General features: G+C 38.9%; 1 protein-coding gene across 4 annotated transcripts in view; it reads right to left on the reverse strand.

The window, feature by feature from the left end:
- HERC2 (HECT and RLD domain containing E3 ubiquitin protein ligase 2) overlaps window positions 1–20320 on the reverse strand; it is a 733063-nt gene that overhangs the window by 85346 nt on the left and 627397 nt on the right. For all 4 annotated transcript variants that reach the window (XM_053707729.1, XM_053707727.1, XM_053707730.1 and 1 more), the window contains one exon: window positions 3856–3968. In XM_053707729.1, coding sequence (XP_053563704.1) covers window positions 3856–3968 — 113 coding nt within the window. The remainder of the gene's footprint in view (window positions 1–3855; window positions 3969–20320) is intronic.

The following is a 20320-nucleotide window of genomic DNA, read 5'->3' on the forward strand; positions in this document are numbered from 1 at the left end:
GCTATCATTCTTGGAAAAAGAAGGCATCTAAGCTATTTTTTGGTTTCAGTACTCTGGACAGCACTTTTTTATTGGTGGATGGATTTATCCACCAATCAGCAAGGACAACCCAGGTTGTTCACCAAAAATGGGCCAGCATCTAAACTTACATTCTTGCATTTCAAATAAAGATACCAAGAGAATGAAGAAAATTTGATAATAGGAGTAAATTAGAAAGTTACTTAAAATTTCATGCTCAATCTGAATCACGAAAGAAAAATTTTGGGTACAGTGTCCCTTTAATGCTTTGAAAGTATTGCACACCAAATTTCAAGTCTCTAAACCCTTAAATGAGCAAACCGGAGCTAATAGTTCAATTTACCGGTTTAAACACACTACAGTCCCTGCCACAGACTTTGCTGCGGCTTTTACCTTCCTTAGGGGTTATTCACCACAGAAATAAGCCTTCCTGAGTCCTTTTCTCAGCCACAGGACCCTCTCATGTGAAGCTGCATGCACTGCCTATAGAAAGTAACTGCGTAACTGAGGCGCGAAAATGAGGCCTCCTCCCTCTGCATACCAGAGTGAAGGGGCCTTTCTGACTTAGATTAGGCGTCTAAACAACTGCCAGGCGCAAATAAACGTTCCCAAAAGTGTTTCAAAGTTCACAAAACACTGCAAATGTCATAAATATGATAAAAACAAATCGATTTAGCCCACAATAGTGTCAACCAGCATAGAGCCCAATATATAAGCCTTAATTCTGTTACTGAGTCTAAGAAAATGGCTTACCGATCCCATAAGGGAAAACTGACAGTCTTCTAGCATTACTAGGTCTTGTTAGAAAAGAGACTGGTCATACCTGAAGCAGATAAGTCTGCAAACTGTTCCCCCCAACTGAAGTTCTCTGGTTTCAACAGTCCTGCGTGGGAACAGCAATGGATTTTAGTTACTGGTGCTAAAATCATACTCCTCTTAACAGAAATCTTCATCACTTTCTGTTGTAGAGTAAATAGTACAAACCGGCACTATTTTAAAATAACAAACTCTTGATAGAAGAAATAAAACTACAACTAACACCACATACTCTTTACCATCCCCGTGGAGATGCTACTTGTTCAGAGCGGCAAAGAGAATGACTGGGGGGCGGAGCCAGAGGGGGGCTATATGGACAGCTTTTGCTGTGTGCTCTCTTTGCCATTTCCTGTTGGGAATGAGAATATCCCACAAGTAAGGATGAAGCCGTGGACCGGACACACCAATGTAGGAGAAAAATGTAGCCCTTTATGCAAGCTAGTAAAGCCTCTTTCACACTAGGATTACTGCTTACCCTTCCCCTAATGGGGATACTGTCAGCCTTTCTGAGTTAACACAGTCTCTGCAGAAAAATGACTGAACATACCTCATTGCTGTATAGCAAGAACCGTTCCTCACACTGAAGTTTTCCTGTACTCCTCAGCTTCTGTGGGAACAGCAGTGGACCTTAGTTACAAATGCTAAGATCATCATCCTCCAGGCAGAAATCTTCATCTATATCCTGCCTGAGAGTAAATAGTACAACACCGGTACCATTTAAAAATAAACTCTTGATTGAAGATAAAATAAAAACTAACAGTTTAACACCTCTTCTCTTTACCCTTCCTGCTTAGAGCCAGCAAAGAGAATGACTGGGGGGTGGAGTTAAGGGGGGAGCTATATAGACAGCTCTGCTGTGGTGCTCTCTTTGCTACTTCCTGTCAGGAAGGACAATATCCCACAAGTAAGGATGAATCCGTGGACTCGGTACATCATGCAAAAGAAATAGCCTCATTAACTTTAGGGACTTTTTCCCAAAACTCTAAAATTAGCCACAGGTAAAGGATACGACTTCTTAAACCTAGAAGAAGGGTTAAAAGAAGTACCAGGTTTAGACCATTCTTTAGTAATCATATCAGACATAGCATCTGGAATTGGAAAAACCTCAGGAGTAACCTCAGCAGGTTTAAAAACAGAATTTAAACGTTTACTGGCTTTGTTATCAAGAGGACTAGACTCTTTAATACCCAAAGTAAACAAAACTTCCTTCAACAAAGAATGAATATATAATAAATCTTAAAAAGATAAGATTTGTCAATTCCAGTGTCCGATGCAGGATCCTCTGAACCAGAGAGATCCTTATCAGCGGAGGATACTTCAGTATGTTGTCGTCAATACAAAATTCATCAGGTTTATGAGAAGTTTTAAAAGACCTTTTACGTTTGAAGGCGGAATAGCAGACATAGCCTTCTCTATAGTTGCAGTAATATAATTCTTCATATCTGCAGGAATATCATGTACATTAGACATTGAAGGAACAACAAACAATGTATTTGTACTAATAGAAACATTAACAGCATGCAATAGCTTGTCATGACAAATGCCACATAATTGAGCTGAAGAAATAACATCAGCTTGTTTACAACAAACACACTTAGCTTTGCTAGAACTGTGTTCAGGCAGCATGGTTCCTACAGTAACATCAGAGGCAGGATTGTTCTGACATATCTTGCAAAATGTAAAAAGAAAAAAATAACATTTAAATAAAATATCCAATTTCCTCATATAGCAGTTTCAGGAATGGGAAAAAATGCTTATGCTAAAATAATATGCAAAAAAACAAGCACCATAGCTCTCTATAATATAAAGAGAGGAAGAAGCATTAAAGGAAGAGGGGTAATATAACAAAAAAACATAATTTATGTAAGAACTTACCTGATAAATTCATTTCTTTCATATTAGCAAGAGTCCATGAGCTAGTGACGTATGGGATATACATTCCTACCAGGAGGGGCAAAGTTTCCCAAACCTTAAAATGCCTACAAATACACCCCTCACCACACCCACAATTCAGTTTAACGAATAGCCAAGAAGTGGGGTGATAAGAAAAAAGTGCGAAAGCATATAAAATAAGGAATTGGAATAATTGTGCTTTATACAAAAAAATCATAACCACCACAAAAAAGGGGCGGGCCTCATGGACTCTTGCTAATATGAAAGAAATGAATTTATCAGGTAAGTTCTTACATAAATTATGTTTTCTTTCATGTAATTAGCAAGAGTCCATGAGCTAGTGACGTATGGGATAATGACTACCCAAGCTGTGGATCTTTCCACGCAAGAGTCACTAGAGAGGGAGGGATAAAATAAAGACAGCCAATTCCTGCTGAAAATAATCCCCACCTCCATAGGAGGCAAAGTTTGTAAAACTGAATTGTGGGTGTGGTGAGGGGTGTATTTGTAGGCATTTTAAGGTTTGGGAAACTTTGCCCCTCCTGGTAGGAATGTATATCCCATACGTCACTAGCTCATGGACTCTTGCTAATTACATGAAAGAAATATGGCAAGTATGACGCATTACGGAAAAGATACATTTTTTGGCGCCAAAGCTAACACCAGGAAATGGCGCAACTTGCATCATAACAAGCGCAACTTTGCGCCAAAAAAAATAACATCAACAAAGATTACTTGTGTCACTATAGGCGCAACTTCACGCCAAAGATTTTCACGCCAAGAATGACGCAATAAAAACCAGCATTTTGCATCCTCGCAAGCCTAGTTTGCCCGCGAAAATTTTGGAAAAAGTCAAATTTGAAAGAACTGGAACCCCAGGTAAGAAAAAAATTATTTAAATAAACTTCCTAAAAACATAATTTCCATACTGAAACGGTTAGACTGCAAAAGGGAAATATACATAGACCTGACTCATAGCAAATATAAGCAAACTCATGGACTCTTGCCACTTACATGAAAGAAAACAAAAACTAGTCACTGGGTGTCACACAAAAGCAAAAAAACATTGTTTATATCCTGCTTATAAATCTTTAATTTATTTAATTTAAGTTTTCAATAGCTGCTTACCTCAGAAAGGTCTGCTATTGTCAGATTCATGCCAGCAAGCTGCTTCCACACTGGTTCAGCAAGATTAAGACTTAAAGGACTCCCAGTTCGAATGGCAATACCAAGAAGCACACCTGGAAAGTCAGAAATAATCAGCATGTTATTAATTATTATCTAGATTGTTTTTTTTAAAACCAAAATTTGTAATTACATCCATCAAAAGGGTATTATGCATCTTACATTAGGATAAAAGAGGAGTTTACAAATACCATGTTTTTAAATTTATAATATTTCTATAGACCAGTAATATGTAGCTTTTACATTAAGAAATAAGCAAATTTTAATGAATTGTAAATATATTCTATTAGAACGTTTGACAGCTACACAACTATACTGCCGGAAGAAGCAATAACACCAGACATTTTAATAAAATAATCATTCATGTCAAATTTATATAAGTTATTTGAACCCCAGAGTATCACAACACTTTACTAAATGTGTCACAAAGCATTAAAGCTGAAGACGAAAATATCCCAAAATGCATTTCGTGAGTATAATCTCGCTTACAAGGAAAGTTACAAGATTTAGGGCCAAATATCAGTTAACTGTAAAATGAACACACAATAAATGCATTACAAATGATGTGAAATACATGTGAACCAGAAGAAATTAAACATGATGATTTTTGCATCAAATGCATATAGTATATATTGTAGTTTGCTGGAATGTCAAAGGACAATGTATATAAATGGGAAAAGATAATAGTGTAAAAAGGAATAGGAATTGCAGTAGGTAGAAACACAAAAATCTTTAGGGCACCTCTTTTTTTCAATATTGGATTTTATCATTATCTAATACCAGTAACTAAGCAATCTGTCACCATAAAGTTAGTTAACAAAACTACCTATATAAAATATATGGAGCTAATGAAAAAAACACCACCACCTAAATTTAAACAAAAATAGTACACAAACCTTCTCTCTCAAAAGCAGCTTGCACAAATTGTAGCACATTAAACAAATAGAACTGGCAGCATACAAGTGGATACCTTGAAATTTTCTCAACATCGAACTAAGCATAGGTAGGAGTCATTATTTTGGTAGAATGTTGACTCTGTATAAAGGAGACTTTGTGTGGGTATCTCAACAAAAAAAAAATGTTTAAATTTATGGGTAAATATAACGTAGGTCAAACAGCTAAAAGCATAATATATGCTTACCTAATAAATTATTGTTAGCAAAAACATAAAAATGGTAGGATGTAGTAAAAGTATGCAAGGAACATCAAATAGCTCCCCTGCAACAGAAGCCTCATTCTTGAAAGCCCAAGAAGTGGTGGTCTGAAATTCTTAAAAGCATTGAAATAATACTTCAAGACTCTAACAACATAAAAATTGTTAAGCCTTTCTGAAGAATTCTTAGGATTAGGATACAAGGAAGTAATATCAATTTCCAGACTTATTCTGTCTAAAGACAACCTTACGCAAAAAGTCAAACTTGGTTCTCAAAACTGCCTTATATCCTGATGTAAAATTAGAGGAAAATCACAAGAAAGAGCAGAGAATTCTGAAACTCTTCTAGCAGAAGAGATAGCAAAAGAAATAGGCTCAAACAGAGGACCTTCAACAGAACCTTCAACAGCAAATTTAGATTCCAGTGTAGAGAAATTGGCTAACAGGCTTAATAGGTGCCAAAGTATGAACAAAACCATGAATATTAGGAAGGTTGTCAATCTTCCAATAAAACAAAACCAAAAGATAAGAAATCTGCCTCTTCAATGAACTGGCTGATGGGCCCTTAACCAGACCATCCTGTAAAAACTGCAGAATTCTAGGAATTCTGAACTAATGCCAGGAAAAAACATTATCCAAACACCAAGAAATAAAGGCTTTCCAGACTTTATGATGACTTTCCCTAGTTACAGGCTTACGAGCCTGAATCGAAAGACTCAACACCACTGAATCTGAAAAATCTCTATGTCTAAGAAATAACCGATCAATCTCCAAGCCATCAAGCTTAGAGACTTAAGATACGGATGGAAAAATGGACCTTGAGACAGAAGGTCTAGCCACAGAGGAAGAGGCCAAGGTGGACAACTGGAGATCTAAACCAGATCTGCATTTCAAACCCTGCAAGACCCAGCTGGAACAATAAGAATTACTGACGATTCCTCTTGCCTGATCTTGGAATTACACTGGGATGAAGAAGCAGAAGACGAAACACATAGGCAAGCTGAAAAAAACAAGGAGCTACTAGAGCATTTACAAACTCCACCTGAGGATCCCTGGACCTAGCAAAGTACCTGTGAAGTTTGCTGTTTAATCGAGAAGCCATCAGATTTATTTCTGGGAGACCCCCAAAGATCCACAATCTGAAGAAAAATATCCTGATAGAGAGACCATTAATCTGGATGGACAGACTGACAACATTTGCTTCCCAGTTGTTCACTCATGGAATATGAACAGCAGAAATTAAACAATGATTGGCTTCTGCCCATGAGAGATTTCAAGACACTTCCCCCTTAAAGGGACAGTGAAGTCAAAATTAAACTTTCATGTAATTTTAAACAATTTTTCAATTTACTTTTACCATAAATTTTGCTTTGTCTCTAGGTATTCTTAGTTGAAAGCTAAATCTAGGTAGGCTCATATGCACATGCTGAAAGGAATGAAAGCCACTGGAAACCTTAGATTTACTCCTGTAGTTCTTGTCTTGAGAAAGAAAATCTCCTTTACCTCCAGTAACAGCAGAAATAATAGAATCCAAATCAGAGACCAACAACTTCTTTCTTTGAAAAGAAAGAGACAATAGTTCAAATTTAGAAACCATATCAGCAGACTCTTGGCATTAATCTTAATGATGTCAAGTACAGCATGAGAAATTAAAGTATTGGCACATTTAAGCAATCCCAAAAGGTTAAACAAATCTTAACAAGCAAAATCATCAGAAAACTGATCAGAGAGACTAACCAAATAGAAGAATCAGCAGCAACATCAGCAATAGAAATAGCGGCCTAAATAAATAACCTGCTTGCAAAAAGGTCATTCTATGAAAGAACTTCCTATATAAAGGGTCTTTAAATGAAGTACTATCTTTCAGAGAAATAGTAGTATGCTGAGAAATATCCCCATCCACCTTAGGGACAGTCTCCTGAAACCCAATATTAGAAGCAGGTAAGGATACATTTTCTTAAACCAAGCAGTAGGATTAAAAGGATTACCTGACAGACCATTCCCTAGAAACTACCTCAGCAGGGACAGGAAAACCCCCAGATTTTAACAAAAGGCTTAAAGATATCATCTAAATAATTAGTACATTATAATTACAGAAAAAGTTAATACACGCCAAAACCAGAAGTGCATTAAAACATTTAAAATAGAATAACATCAAAATAAATATTCTGTCTCAAGGGGATATATATATGCCAAAAGGTTTATAGGATGCCAAACAATAAAAAAAAACTATAACTTATCAAGAAACACTCATCTACTGCTAAAGCAGTAGTAAGCAAAACAAGTGTCCCTGCGATACCTATGGAAGGCTTGTGACTAATTTCCCATGAGGTGAAAAAACACTACCCATACTCCATATACAACTGCACTTTGAGTGGAAATGGGACCGAACTCAGTCTGAGAACCCATCTCACTGAAGAATGACAAGCACCTCTTCATTCTTCACCTTCCTTCACCAAAGACAAGACTAGTTTACCAGTGAGGTGAGAGGGTTTTTTTGTAGAACTCTTGGGATTTGGGAATCTTTGCCTCCCCCTAGTGGCAGGGAAGAGTAATTCCCAGGAGTAACAAATCAGGGACTCTCACCACCTGTATAAAAGAAAATAGCTCTAGCACTGGGGCGTGAAATGGCTTAGCACTAGCAGATATTTAGCTTAATCCAAACTTCTAACTGAATTACCTAGATTTGTAAAATCATAATAAGAAATATTTAAAAATATTAAATCCTTTTTAAGGTCCCCCCCCCCATGATCAGTATCTAGACATGGGTCAGTTTTGTCAATTATCTAAAAATGCAACCACAGATCAGATACCGTACACATGATTCAGCCATTATGCATGAGCTATGACTATCATTGATGAGAGTCAACACCAGCAGTCACAGCACATTCAAAAAAATGCCAATCTGATGTGAAATAACGGCGCTCTTGGATCAAGCATAATGGCCATAGCACATCCAACCATGTAACCCTGGCTGATTGATTCAGCTAATCAGTACCAGGGTAGAAACAGACTGCTATTAAAGTAGAGGTATATTATTAGGTTAGAGTATATGCAAGGGATATAATGTAGAAGTTTGATTTTCTAAATAAAGGGAACAATATTTACAGGAGACTAATATAAACATTATCACACATAACATGAGTAAGAGATAGGGAGGTCTTTAGGACCTAGATGTTGCCTCTAATCAAAGTAGTAGTTGTATGTTTTTAGAGTACCAATCAGGTGAGAGTTGGTTCTTTAAATGTATGTAGTAAATTAACTTCACAATGAGTCTATGATTACGGCAAATCCATGCTGAAACGCGTAAGACTGTGATCTTACCTACACTTTGTACATTTTTTGATGCTGCTCTATAGATTTTAATTGTTTGTACTATGTGTACACAATAAATGGACGTTTTATTACTATTGAATTGAGGGTCGTGGCCTTTTTTGGAAATTATATTTTTTTTGCAAGTAGAAACAGACTGCCTTTCATAGAATGAATTAAAAAAAAAAAAAAAAAAAAAAAAAAAAAAAAAGGAACTAATGTTTTTAAGAATTCACACTGAAATCAAAGGTTGTCCAGAAAAAAAATCTGGAAAATTACAGATCTTGATTCTTCTATGAGGATTATTATTCACTTTTTAAAACAAGCCAATGCACATGAATGCATTGTATTTATGTTGATGATAAAAAAGCAACCTGTCTCCTCCACTTCTTCCAACTCTAAACACTAGTAGAGCTTCTTCTGTCCCTAAATGACTCACCAGCTGCAATGAAATCTGATAATGTAGGAAACATGAACAAAAAATAACAAAGAACAAAAATGAACAACAAGAAAAAGGAAATTTATGCTTACCTGATAAATTGATTTCTTCTACGATACGACGAGTCCACGGATTCATCCTTACTTGTGGGATATTATCCTCCTGCTAACAGGAAGTGGCAAAGAGCACCACAGCAGAGCTGTATATATAGCTCCTCCCTTCTCTCCACCCCCAGTCATTCGACCGAAGGTATAGGAAGAGAAAAGAAAAGCTAAAAGGTGCAGAGGTGACTGAAGTTTTGAAAAAATAATCTGTCTAAAATGAAAGGGAGGGCCGTGGACTCATCGTATCGTAGAAGAAATCAATTTATCAGGTAAGCATACATTTCCTTTTCTTCTACTAGATACGATGAGTCCACGGATTCATCCTTACTTGTGGGATACAATACCAAAGCAACAGGACACGGATGAACGGGAGGGACAAGACAGATACCTAAACGGAAAGGCACCACTGATTGAAGAACTTTTCTCCCAAAAATAGCCTCTGAAGAAGCAAAAGTATCAAATTTGGAAAATTTGGAAAAAGTATGAAGGGAGGACCAAGTCGCAGCCTTACAAATCTGTTCAACAGAAGCATTGTTTTTAAAAGCCCATGTGGAAGCCACAGCTCTAGTAGAATGAGCCGTAACCTTTTCAGGAGGCTGCTGTCCAGCAGTCTCGTATGCCAGGAGGATGATGCTTTTCAGCCAAAAAGAAAGAGAGAGGTAGCCGTAGCTTTTTGACCCCTACGTCTTCCAGAATAAACAACAAATAAAGAAGATGTTTGACGAAAATCCTTGGTCGCTTGTAAGTAAAACTTCAAGGCCCGAACCACGTCCAAGTTATGCAACAGACGCTCCTTCTTAGAAGGATTAGGACACAAAGAATGAACAACAATTTCCTGATTAATATTCTTATTTGAAACAACCTTAGGAAGGAATCCAATTTTAGTACGCAAAACCACCTTATCAGAATGGAATATAAAATAAGGCGAATCACATTGTAACGGAGAAAGCTCAGAAACTCTTTGAGCAGAAGAGATAGCAACTAAAAACAAAACTTTCCAAGATAAAAGCTTAATATCTATGGAATGCATGGGTTCAAACGGAATCCCTTGAAGAACATTGAGAACTAAATTCAAACTCCATGGCGGAGCAATAGGTTTAAATATAGGCTTGATTCTGATTAAAGCCTGACAAAGACTGAACGTCTGGGACATCCGTGAAGTAGAATTGACAAAGCAGAAATTTGTCCCTTCAAGGAACTAGCTGATAATCCCTTCTCCAATCCTTCTTGGAGAAAGGAAAAAATCCTAGGAATCCTAACCCTACTCCATGAGTAGCCCTTGGATTCGCACCAATAAAGATATTTACACCCTATCTTATGGTAAATCTTTCTAGTGACAGGCTTGCGAGCCTGAATCAAAGTATCAATGACCGACTCAGAGAATCCCTGCTTAGATAAGATCAAACGTTCAATCTCCAGGCAGTCAGCTGCAGAGAATTTAGATTTGGATGTTGGAACGGACCTTGAATGAGAAGTTTCCACGGTGGCAGAGAGGACATGTCCACTAGATCCGCATACCAAGTCCTGCGTGGCCATGCAGGCGCTATTAGGATTACCGAGGCTCTCTCCTGTTTGATTCTTCCAATCACACGAGGCAGGAGAGGAAATGGTGGCAACACATAAGCCAGGTTGAACGACCAAGGTACTGCTACAGCATCTATCAGTGCAGCTTGGGGATCCCTTGACCTGGACCCGTAACGAGGAAGTTTGGCATTCTGACGAGATGCCATCAGATCCAATTCCGGTGTGCCTCATTGAAGAATCAATGACGCAAACACCTCCGGATGGAGCTCCCACTCCCCCGGAAGAAAAGTCTGACGACTTAGAAAATTCGCTTCCCAGTTCTCTACTCCTGGGATATAGATTGCTGATAGATGGCAAGAGTAAGCCTCCGCCCATCGGATTATCTTTGAAACCTCTATCATCGCTAGAGAACTCTTTGTTCCCCCTTGATGATTGATATATGCTACAGTCGTGATATTGTCCGACTGGAATCTTATGAATTTGGCCAAAGCCAACTGAGGCCACGCCTGAAGCGTGTTGAATATTGCTCTCAGTTCCAGAATATTGATTGGTAGTAGACTGCACCCCAGCCCAAGAGGCTGGCGTCTGTCGTCACTATGACCCATGCTGGCCTGCGGAAGCACATTCCCTGGGACAGATGATCCTGTGACAACCACCAAAGAAGAAAGTCTCTGGTCTCTTGATCCAGATTTATCTGAGGAGATAAATTCGCATAGTCCCCATTCCACTGTCTGAGCATGCACAGCTGCAGTGGTCTGAGATGAAAGCGAGCAAACGGAACAATGTCCATTGCCGCTACCATTAATCCAATGACCTCCATACACTGCGCCACTGATGGCCGAGGAATGGACTGAAGTGCTCGGCAAGTATTTAGAATCTTTGACTTTCTGACCTCCGTCAGAAATATTTTCATGTCTACCGAGTCTATCAGAGTTCCCAAGAATGGAACTCTTGTTAGTGGAACTAGTGAACTCTTTTCTATATTCACTTTCCAACCGTGAGTTCTTAGAAATGCCAACACGATGTCCGTGTGAGATTTGGTCAGATGATAAGTTGACGCCTGGATCAGATAGGGCGCCACTACTATGCCCTGCAGCCTGAGAACCGCCAGAAGGGACCCTAGCACCTTTGTGAAGATTCTGGGAGCTGTGGCCAACCCGAAAGGAAGGGCCACGAACTGATAGTGTTTGTCCAGAAAGGCGAACCTTAGAAACTGATGATGATCCTTGTGGATAGGAATGTGAAGAAACGCATCCTTCAGGTCCACGGTGGTCATATATTGACCCTACTGGATCATTGGTAAAATTGTTTGTATAGTCTCCATCTTGAAAGATGGGACTCTGAGAAATTTGTTTAGGCATTTGAGATCTAAAATCGGTCTGAAGGTTCCCTCATTTTTGGGAACCACGAACAGATTTGAGTAAAACCCCTGTCCCTGTTCTAGTTTTGGAACTGGACAAATTACACCCATGGTATAGAGGTCTTTTACACAGCATAAGAAGGCCTCTCTTTTTGTCTGGTCTACAAACGTGAAAGATGAAATCTCCCTCTTGGGAGAAAATCCTTGAATTCCAGCTGATACCCCGGGTCACAATTTCTAATGCCCAGGGATCCTGAACATCCCTTGCCCAAGCCTGAGCGAAGAGAGAAAGTCTGCCCCCTACTAAATCCAGTCCTGGATCGGGGGCTGCCCCTTCATGCTGTCTTGGTAGCAGCAGCGGGCTTCTTGACTTGTTTACCTTTATTCCAGGCCTGGTTAGGTCTCCAGACTGACTTGGATTGCGCAAAATTCCCCTTCTGCTTTGTGGCGAAAGAGGAAGTAGAGGGTCCACCTTTAAAGTTTCGAAAGGAACGAAAATGATTTTGTTTAGCCCTCATCTTAACAGTCTTATCCTGAGGCAGGGCATGTCCTTTACCTCCAGTAATGTCAGAAATTATTTCCTTACCTTTAAAAGGAATAGCTAAAAGTTTAGATTTTGATGACATATCAGCAGACCAAGATTTAAGCCATAACGCTCTAAAATGGCAAAACTGCATTTTTCGCCGCTAATTTAGCCATTTGAAAAGCGGCATCGGTAATAAAAGAATTAGCTAGCTTGAGAGCCTTAATTCTATCCAAAATATCATCTAATGGGGTCTCAACCTTAAGAGACTCCTCTAGAGCCTCGAACCAAAAAGCTGCTGCAGTAGTAACTGGAACAATGCACGCTATAGGTTGTAGAAGAAAACCCTGATGAATAAACAATTTCTTTAGAAGACCCTCTAATTTTTTATCCATAGGATCTTTGAAAGCACAACTGTCCTCAATAGGTATAGTTGTACGCTTAGCTAGGGTAGAAATAGCTCCCTCCACCTTAGGGACCGTTTGCCAAGAATCCCGAATGGTGTCAGATATGGGAAACATTTTCTTAAAAGTAGGAGGGGGAGAGAACGGAATGCCTGGTCTATCCCATTCCTTAGTAACAATGTCCGGAATTCTTTTAGGGACTGGAAAAACATCAGTGTAAGTAGGTACCTCAAGATATTTATCCATCTTACACAATTTCTTTTGGTGGTATTACAATAGGGTCACAATCATCCAGAGTCGCTAAAACCTCCCGGAGTAACAGGCGGAGGTGTTCAAGCTTAAATTTAAAGGACATCATGTCCGAATCTGTCTGAGGTAACATTTCCTAATCTGAAAGCTCTCCCTCAGACAGCAATTCCCCGACCCCCAAATCAGAACACTGTGAGGGTACATCGGAAATGGCCAATAAAGCATCAGAGGGCTCAGCATTTACCTTAATACCGGACCTACTGCGCTTACCCTGTAAACCTGGCAGTTTAGATAATACCTCTGTAAGGGTAGTAGACATAACTGCAGCCATATCTTGCAGAGTAAAAGAATTAGACGCACTAGAAGTACTTGGCGTTGCTTGAGTGGGCGTTAAAGGTTGTGACACTTGGGGAGAATTGGATGGCATAACCTGATTTTCTTCAGACTGAGAATCATGCTTAGATATACTTTTATCACCTAAAATATGTTCTTTGCAATGTAAGGCCCTCTCAGTACAAGAGGGACACAATGTAAGTGGGGGTTCCACAATGGCTTCTAAACACATAGAGCATTGACTTGTCAATGTCAGACATGTTGAACAGGCTAGTAATAACCACAAAAAGTCTTGAAAACACTTCATTTATTGAAAAAAACACCAAGTTTGAAAAACGGTACTGCGCCTTTAAGAAGTAAAAAAGCGCACAATTTTTCCAAATCTGCTTTAAAATGCTATAACGGTCACAATTTTAGCATATATCCTTCTTATATTGTAGCCTAATATTGCACCACAAGTAAGGGACAAATGAACCCCCTATAAGAAAAACGTTATCCCAAAACTTTATAACAAATAACTTAACAACCCCCTGCACCTTGCCACAGCTATGCTGTGGAGCCTACCTGCCCTCAGGGGTCTGACAAGTCTCACTATGACTCCGTTAGCCTATGTCTCAGTTTGGGCCCAACCGAAGCTGAAATTTGCTTCCTTCTTGTGAAGATCAACTGCGCATCTGAAGCACGAAAATTAGGCCCCGCCCATCATATGCGATGTCTCTCAGCCTAAAAAAACGCAAGGAAGCAGTATAGAAACTAGCCATGTGGGTTTTAGTATCCCAAATGAAAATTAAAGCCATGTGAAAACCCCCAGTACCATGCTCAGCAACAGTGATTTTTAAACCGTTTGTGCAATAAAACGTTATGCTGCCCCAGTGTCTAACCATGCTGCCATCCTTTGCTGCATTTAGTCCATAATCATTCATACAGAGGTCTCCAGTAATACCCCTTCTTATTTATAGAATTACTGCTTACCCCTTCCCTCATGGGAACTATGTCAGCCTGTTCTGAAATATCACAGTCTCTCCAGAAATAAATGACTGAACATACCTCAATGCTTGTAGCATGAAAAACGTTCCCCACACTGAAGCTTCTCTAGTACTCCTCAGACATTCTGTGGGAACTCATCCGGATCTTAGTGACAACTGCTAAGATCATCAACCTCCAGGCAGAAAACATAATTTATGTAAGAACTTACCTGATAAATTCATTTCTTTCATATTGGCAAGAGTCAATGAGCTAGTGACATATGGGATATACAATCCTACCAGGAAGGGCAAAGTTTCCCAAACCTCAAAATGCCTATAAATACACCCCTCACCACAACCACAATTCAGTTTAACGAATAGCCAAGCAGTGGGGTGATAAAGAAATGAGTAGAAAGCATCAACAAAGGAAATTTGGAAATAATTGTGCTTTATACAAAAAATCATAACCACCATAAAAAGGGTGGGCCTCATGGACTCTTGCCAATATGAAAGAAATGAATTTATCAGGTAAGTTCTTACATAAATTATGTTTTCTTTCATGTAATTGGCAAGAGTCCATGAGCTAGTGACATATGGGATATATATACCCAAGATGTGGATCTCCACTCAAGAGTCACTAGAGAGGGAGGTAATAAAAACAAAAACAGCCATATTCCGCTGAAAAAATTAATCCACAACCCAAAAAAATAAGTTTATTTTCATTTGTGAAAGAAAAAAACAAATCAAAAGCAGAAGAATCAAACTGAAATAGCTGCCTGAAGAGCTTTTCTACCAAAAACTGCTTCCGAAGAAGCAAATACATCAAAACGGTAGAATTTAGTAAATAAATGCAAAAAGGACGAAGTTGCCGCTTTGCAAATCTGATCAACTGAAGCTTCATTCTTAAAAGCCCACGAACTGATCTAGTAGAATGAGCTGTAATTCTCGGAGGCGGGCCTGATCCGACTCCAAATAATGAATCAAAAGTTTCAACCAAGAAGCTAAGGAAATAGCAGAAGCCTTTTTGACCTTTCCTAGGACCAGAAAATAAAACAAATAGACTGGAAGTCTTCCTGAAATCTTTAGCAGCCTCCACATAATATTTCAAAGCTCTTACCACATCCAAAGAATGTAAGGATCTCTTCAAAGAATTCTTAGGATTAGGACATAAGGAAGGGACAACAATTTCTCTACTAATGTTGTTAGAATTCACAACCTTAGGTAAAAATTGAAAAGAAGTCCTCAAAACTGCCTTATCCTGATGAAAAATCAGAAAAGGAGACTTACAAGAAAGAGCAGATAACTCATAAACTCCTCTAGCAGACGAGATGGCCAAAAAGGAACAACACTTTCCAAGAAAGTAGTTTAATGTCCAAAGAATGCATAGGTTCAAATGGAGGAGCCTGTAAAGCTTTCAGAACCAAATTAAGACTCCAAGGAGGAGAAATTGGCTTAATGACAGGCTTAATACGAATTAAAGCCTGTACAAAACAGTGTATATCAGGAAGTATAGCAATCCTTCTGTGAAATAAAACAGAAAGAGTGGAGATTTGTCCTTTCAAGGAACTTGCAGACAAACCCTTATCCAAACCATCCTGAAGAAACTGTAAAATTCTAGGAATTCTAAAAGAATGCCAGGAGAATTTATGAGAAGAACACCATGAAATGTAAGTCTTCCAAACTCTATAATAAATCTTTCTAGAGACAGATTTACGAGCTTGTAACATAGTATTAATCACTGAGTCAGAGAAATCTCTATGACTTAGAACTAAGCGTTCAATTTCCATACCTTCAAATTTAATGATTTGAGATCCTGATGGAAAAACAGACCTTGAGATAGTAGGTCCGGCCGTAACGGAAGTGGCCAAGGCGGGCAACTGGACATCCGAACCAGATCCGCATACTAAAACCTGTGTGGCCATGCTGGAGCCACCAGCAACACAAAAGACTGTTCCATGATGATTTTGGAAATCACTCTTGGAAGGAGAACTAGAGGCGGAAGATGTAAGCAGGATGATAACACCAAGGAAGTGTCAACGCATCCACTGCTTCCGCCTGAACATCCCTGGACCTGGACAGGTATCTGGGAAGTTTCTTATTTAGATGAGAGGCCATGAGATCTATCTCTGAAAGACCCCACATCTGAACAATCTGAAAAAACACATCTGGATGGAGAGACCACTCGCCTGGATGTAAAGTCTGGCGTCTGAGATAATCCGCCTCCCAATTGTCTACACCTGGGATATGCACCGCAGAGATTAGACAGGAGCTGGATTCCGCCCAAGCAAGTATCCGAGATACTTCTTTCATAGCTTGAGGACTGAGTCCCACCCTGATGATTGACACAAATGAACGGTTCTCTCTTTAGCAGAGGCCAGAACTGAAGAGCCCTAAGAATTGCACGGAGTTATAAAATATTTATTGGTAATCTCGCCTCATGAGATTTCCAAACCCCTTGTGCTGTCAGAGATACTCAAACAGCTCCCCAACCTGAAAGACTCACATCTGTTGCGATAACAGTCCAGGTTGGACGAACAAAAGAAGCCCCTTGAACCAAACGATGGTGATCTATCCACCATGTCAGAGAGTGTCGTACATTGGGATTCAAGGATATTAATTGTGATATCTTTGTATAATCCCTGCACCATTGATTCAGCATACAAAGCTGTAGAGGTCTCATGTGAAAATGAGCAAAGGGGATTGCGTCCGATGCTGCAGTCATGAGACCTAAAACTTCCATGCACATAGCCACTGAAGGGAATGACAGACTGAAGGTGCCGGCATGCTGCAACCAATTTTAAACGTCTCTAGTCTGTTAGAGACAGAGTCATGGACACTAAATCTATCTGGAAACCTAAAAAGGTGACCCTTGTCTGAGGAATCAAGAAACTTTTTGGTAAATTGATCCTCCAACCATGTTTCCGAAGAAACAACACTAGTTGATTTGTGCGAGATTCTGCAGTACGTAAAGACTGAGCCAGTACCAAGATATCGTCCAAATAAGGAAACACTGCAATACCCTGTTCTCTGATTACAGATAGTAGGGCACCCAGAACCTTTGAAAAGATTCTTGGAGCTGTTGCTAGGCCAAATGGAAGAGCAACAAATTGGTAATGCTTGTCTAGAAAAGAGAATCTCAGAAACTGAAAGTGTTCTGGATGAATCGGAATATGAAGGTATGCATCCTGCAAGTCTATTGTGGACATATAATGTCCTCGCTGAACAAAAGGCAGAATAGTCCTTACTGGCATGATTACCCCTGAAGACTCCAGGTCTGAAACACACTTCAGGAAAGCTTGAGCTTTTACTGGATTTACAGGGATACGTGAGAGAAAAAATCTTCTCACAGGAGGTCTTACTCTGAATCCTATTCGATACCCTTGGGAGACAATGCTCTGAATCCAATGATTTTGGACAGATTTTATCCAAAAATCCTTGAAAAACCTTTATCTGCCCCCTACCAGCTGAGCTGGAATGAGGGCCGCACCTTCATGTGGACTTAGGGGCTGACTTTGGTTTTCTAAATGGCTTGGATTTATTCCAATTTGAGGAAGGTTTCCAATTGGAAGCAGATTCCTTGGGAGGAGGATTGAGTTTTTGTTCCTTATTCTGACAAAAGGAACGAAAAACGGTTAGAAGCCTTAGATTTACCCTTAGGTTTTTTATCCTGAGGCAGAAAAACTCCTTTTCCCCCAGTGATAGTTGAAATAATAGAATCCAACTGAGAACCAAATAAATTATTACCTTGGAAAGAAAGAGATAGTAATCTAGATTTAGATGTCATATCAGCATTCCAAGATTTAAGCCACAAAGCTCTTCTAGCTAAAATAGCTAAAGACATGGATCTAACATCAATTTTGATAACATAAAAAATGGCATCACAAATAAAATGATTAGCATGTTGCAGTAAGCGAATAATGCTAGATATGTCAGAATCCAATTCTTCTTGCGCTAAATTCTCCAACCAGAAAGTTGATGCAGCCGCAACGTCAGCCAAAGAAATAGCAGGTCTGAGAAGATGACCTGAATATAAATAGGCCTTCTTTAGATAAGATTAAAGCTTCCTATCTAAAGGATCCTTAAAGGAAGTACTATCTTCCATAGGAATAGTGGTTTAGCAAGAGTAGAAATAGCCCCATCAACTTTGGGGATTTTTTCCCAAAACTCTATAGATTTTGCTGGTAAAGGATACATTTTTTTAACCTTGAAGAAGGAATAAAATAAGTACCTGGCTTATTCCATTCCCTAGAAATCATATCAGAAATAGCCTCAAGAATAGGAAAAAGCCCTGGAGAAACCACAGGAGGTTTAAAAACAGCATTTAAATGCTTATTAGACTGAACGTCAATATGACTGGTTACCTCAATATCCAAAGTAATTAACACTTCTTTTAATAAAGAACGCATATACTCTATTTTAAATAAATAAGTAGATTTGTCAGTGTCAATGTCTGAGGAAGGATCTTCTGTCTCAGATAGATCCTCATCAGAAGAGGATGAATTATTATGTTGTTGGTTATTTGAAATTTCATCAGCTAAATGAGAAGTTTTAAAAGACCTTTTACGTTTATTAGAAGGTGGAAATGCAGACAAAGCCTTCAGAATAGAATCAGAAACAAATTCTTTAAAATTTACAGGTATATCATGCACATTAGAAGTTGAAGGAACTGAAACTGGCAATGTACTATTCCTGATGGAAACACTATCTGCATGTAAAAGTTTATCATGACAACTATTACAAATGACATTCGGTGTAATAATTTCTACAATTTTACAACAAATGCACTTAGCTTTGGTAGAACCGATGTCAGGCAGCAATGTTCCAGCAGAAACTTCTGAGACAGGATCAGATTGAGACATCTTGCACAATTTAAGAGAAAAAACAACATATAAAGCAAAATTATCTATTTCCTTAAATGACAGTTTCAGGAATGGGAAAAAATGCAATAGCATAGGCCTCTGAAAAAAGCAAGAGGCAAACATACAAGGGGTATTGAAATAATGAAAAAGTTACGCACAACGTAACGTAAACTTTTTTGGCGCCAAAAATAACTGGAAGCGACACACTCGAGTCACTAACGACACCGCCGTGTGAAAGGTCTCGGTGTCACGAATGACGCCGGAAATGAGGAAGTTGCGTCAAAAACATATTTTTTCGCGCCAAAAATATTTTCGCGCCAAGAATGACGCAATAAAGCTTAGCATTTGACGCACCCGCGGGCCTAATACCCGCAATTGCAAGAAGTAGTCAATTGAAAAAAAGACTAAACCCCAGGTAAGAAATAAATTTCTTAAAATGTTTATATTCCCCAAATATGAAACTGACAGTCTGCAGAAGGAAATTCATGAACCTGACTCATGGCAAATATAAGTACAATACATATATTTAGAACTTTATATAAATGCATAAAGTGCCCAACCATAGCTGAGGTGTCTTTAAGAAATAAAAAACATAGTTACCAAAAGACACCCATCCACATATAGCAGATAGCCAAATCAGTACTAAAACAGTTATTAGTAGAGGTAATGGTAAATTGAGAGTATATCGTCGATCTGAAAAGGGAGGTAGGAGATGAATCTCTACGACCGATAACAGAGAACCTATGAAATAGACTCCCGTTAGTGAAATCATCGTATTCAAATAAGCGATACTCCCTTCACGTCCCTCTGACATTCGCTGTACTCTGAGAGGAATCGGGCTTCAACAATGCTGAGAAGCGCATATCAACGTAGAAATCTTAGCACAAACTTACTTCACCACCTCCATAGGAGGCAAAGTTTGTAAAACTGAATTGTGGGTGTGGTGAGGGGTGTATTTATAGGCATTATGAGGTTTGGGAAACTTTGCCCCTCCTGGTAGGATTGTATATCCCATATGTCACTAGCTCATGGACTCTTGCCAATTACATGAAATAAATCTTCTTCTTCTATCTGCTGCCTGAGGAAAAATAGTACTCACCGGTACCATTTAAAATAAAAAAGTCTTGCTTGAAGAAAATAAAAACTATCATTAACACCTCTTTCACTTTACCTCTTCCTATTA

This window comes from Bombina bombina, chromosome 3 (genome assembly GCF_027579735.1).
Source record: "Bombina bombina isolate aBomBom1 chromosome 3, aBomBom1.pri, whole genome shotgun sequence".
NCBI classification, from domain to species: Eukaryota; Metazoa; Chordata; class Amphibia; order Anura; family Bombinatoridae; genus Bombina; species Bombina bombina.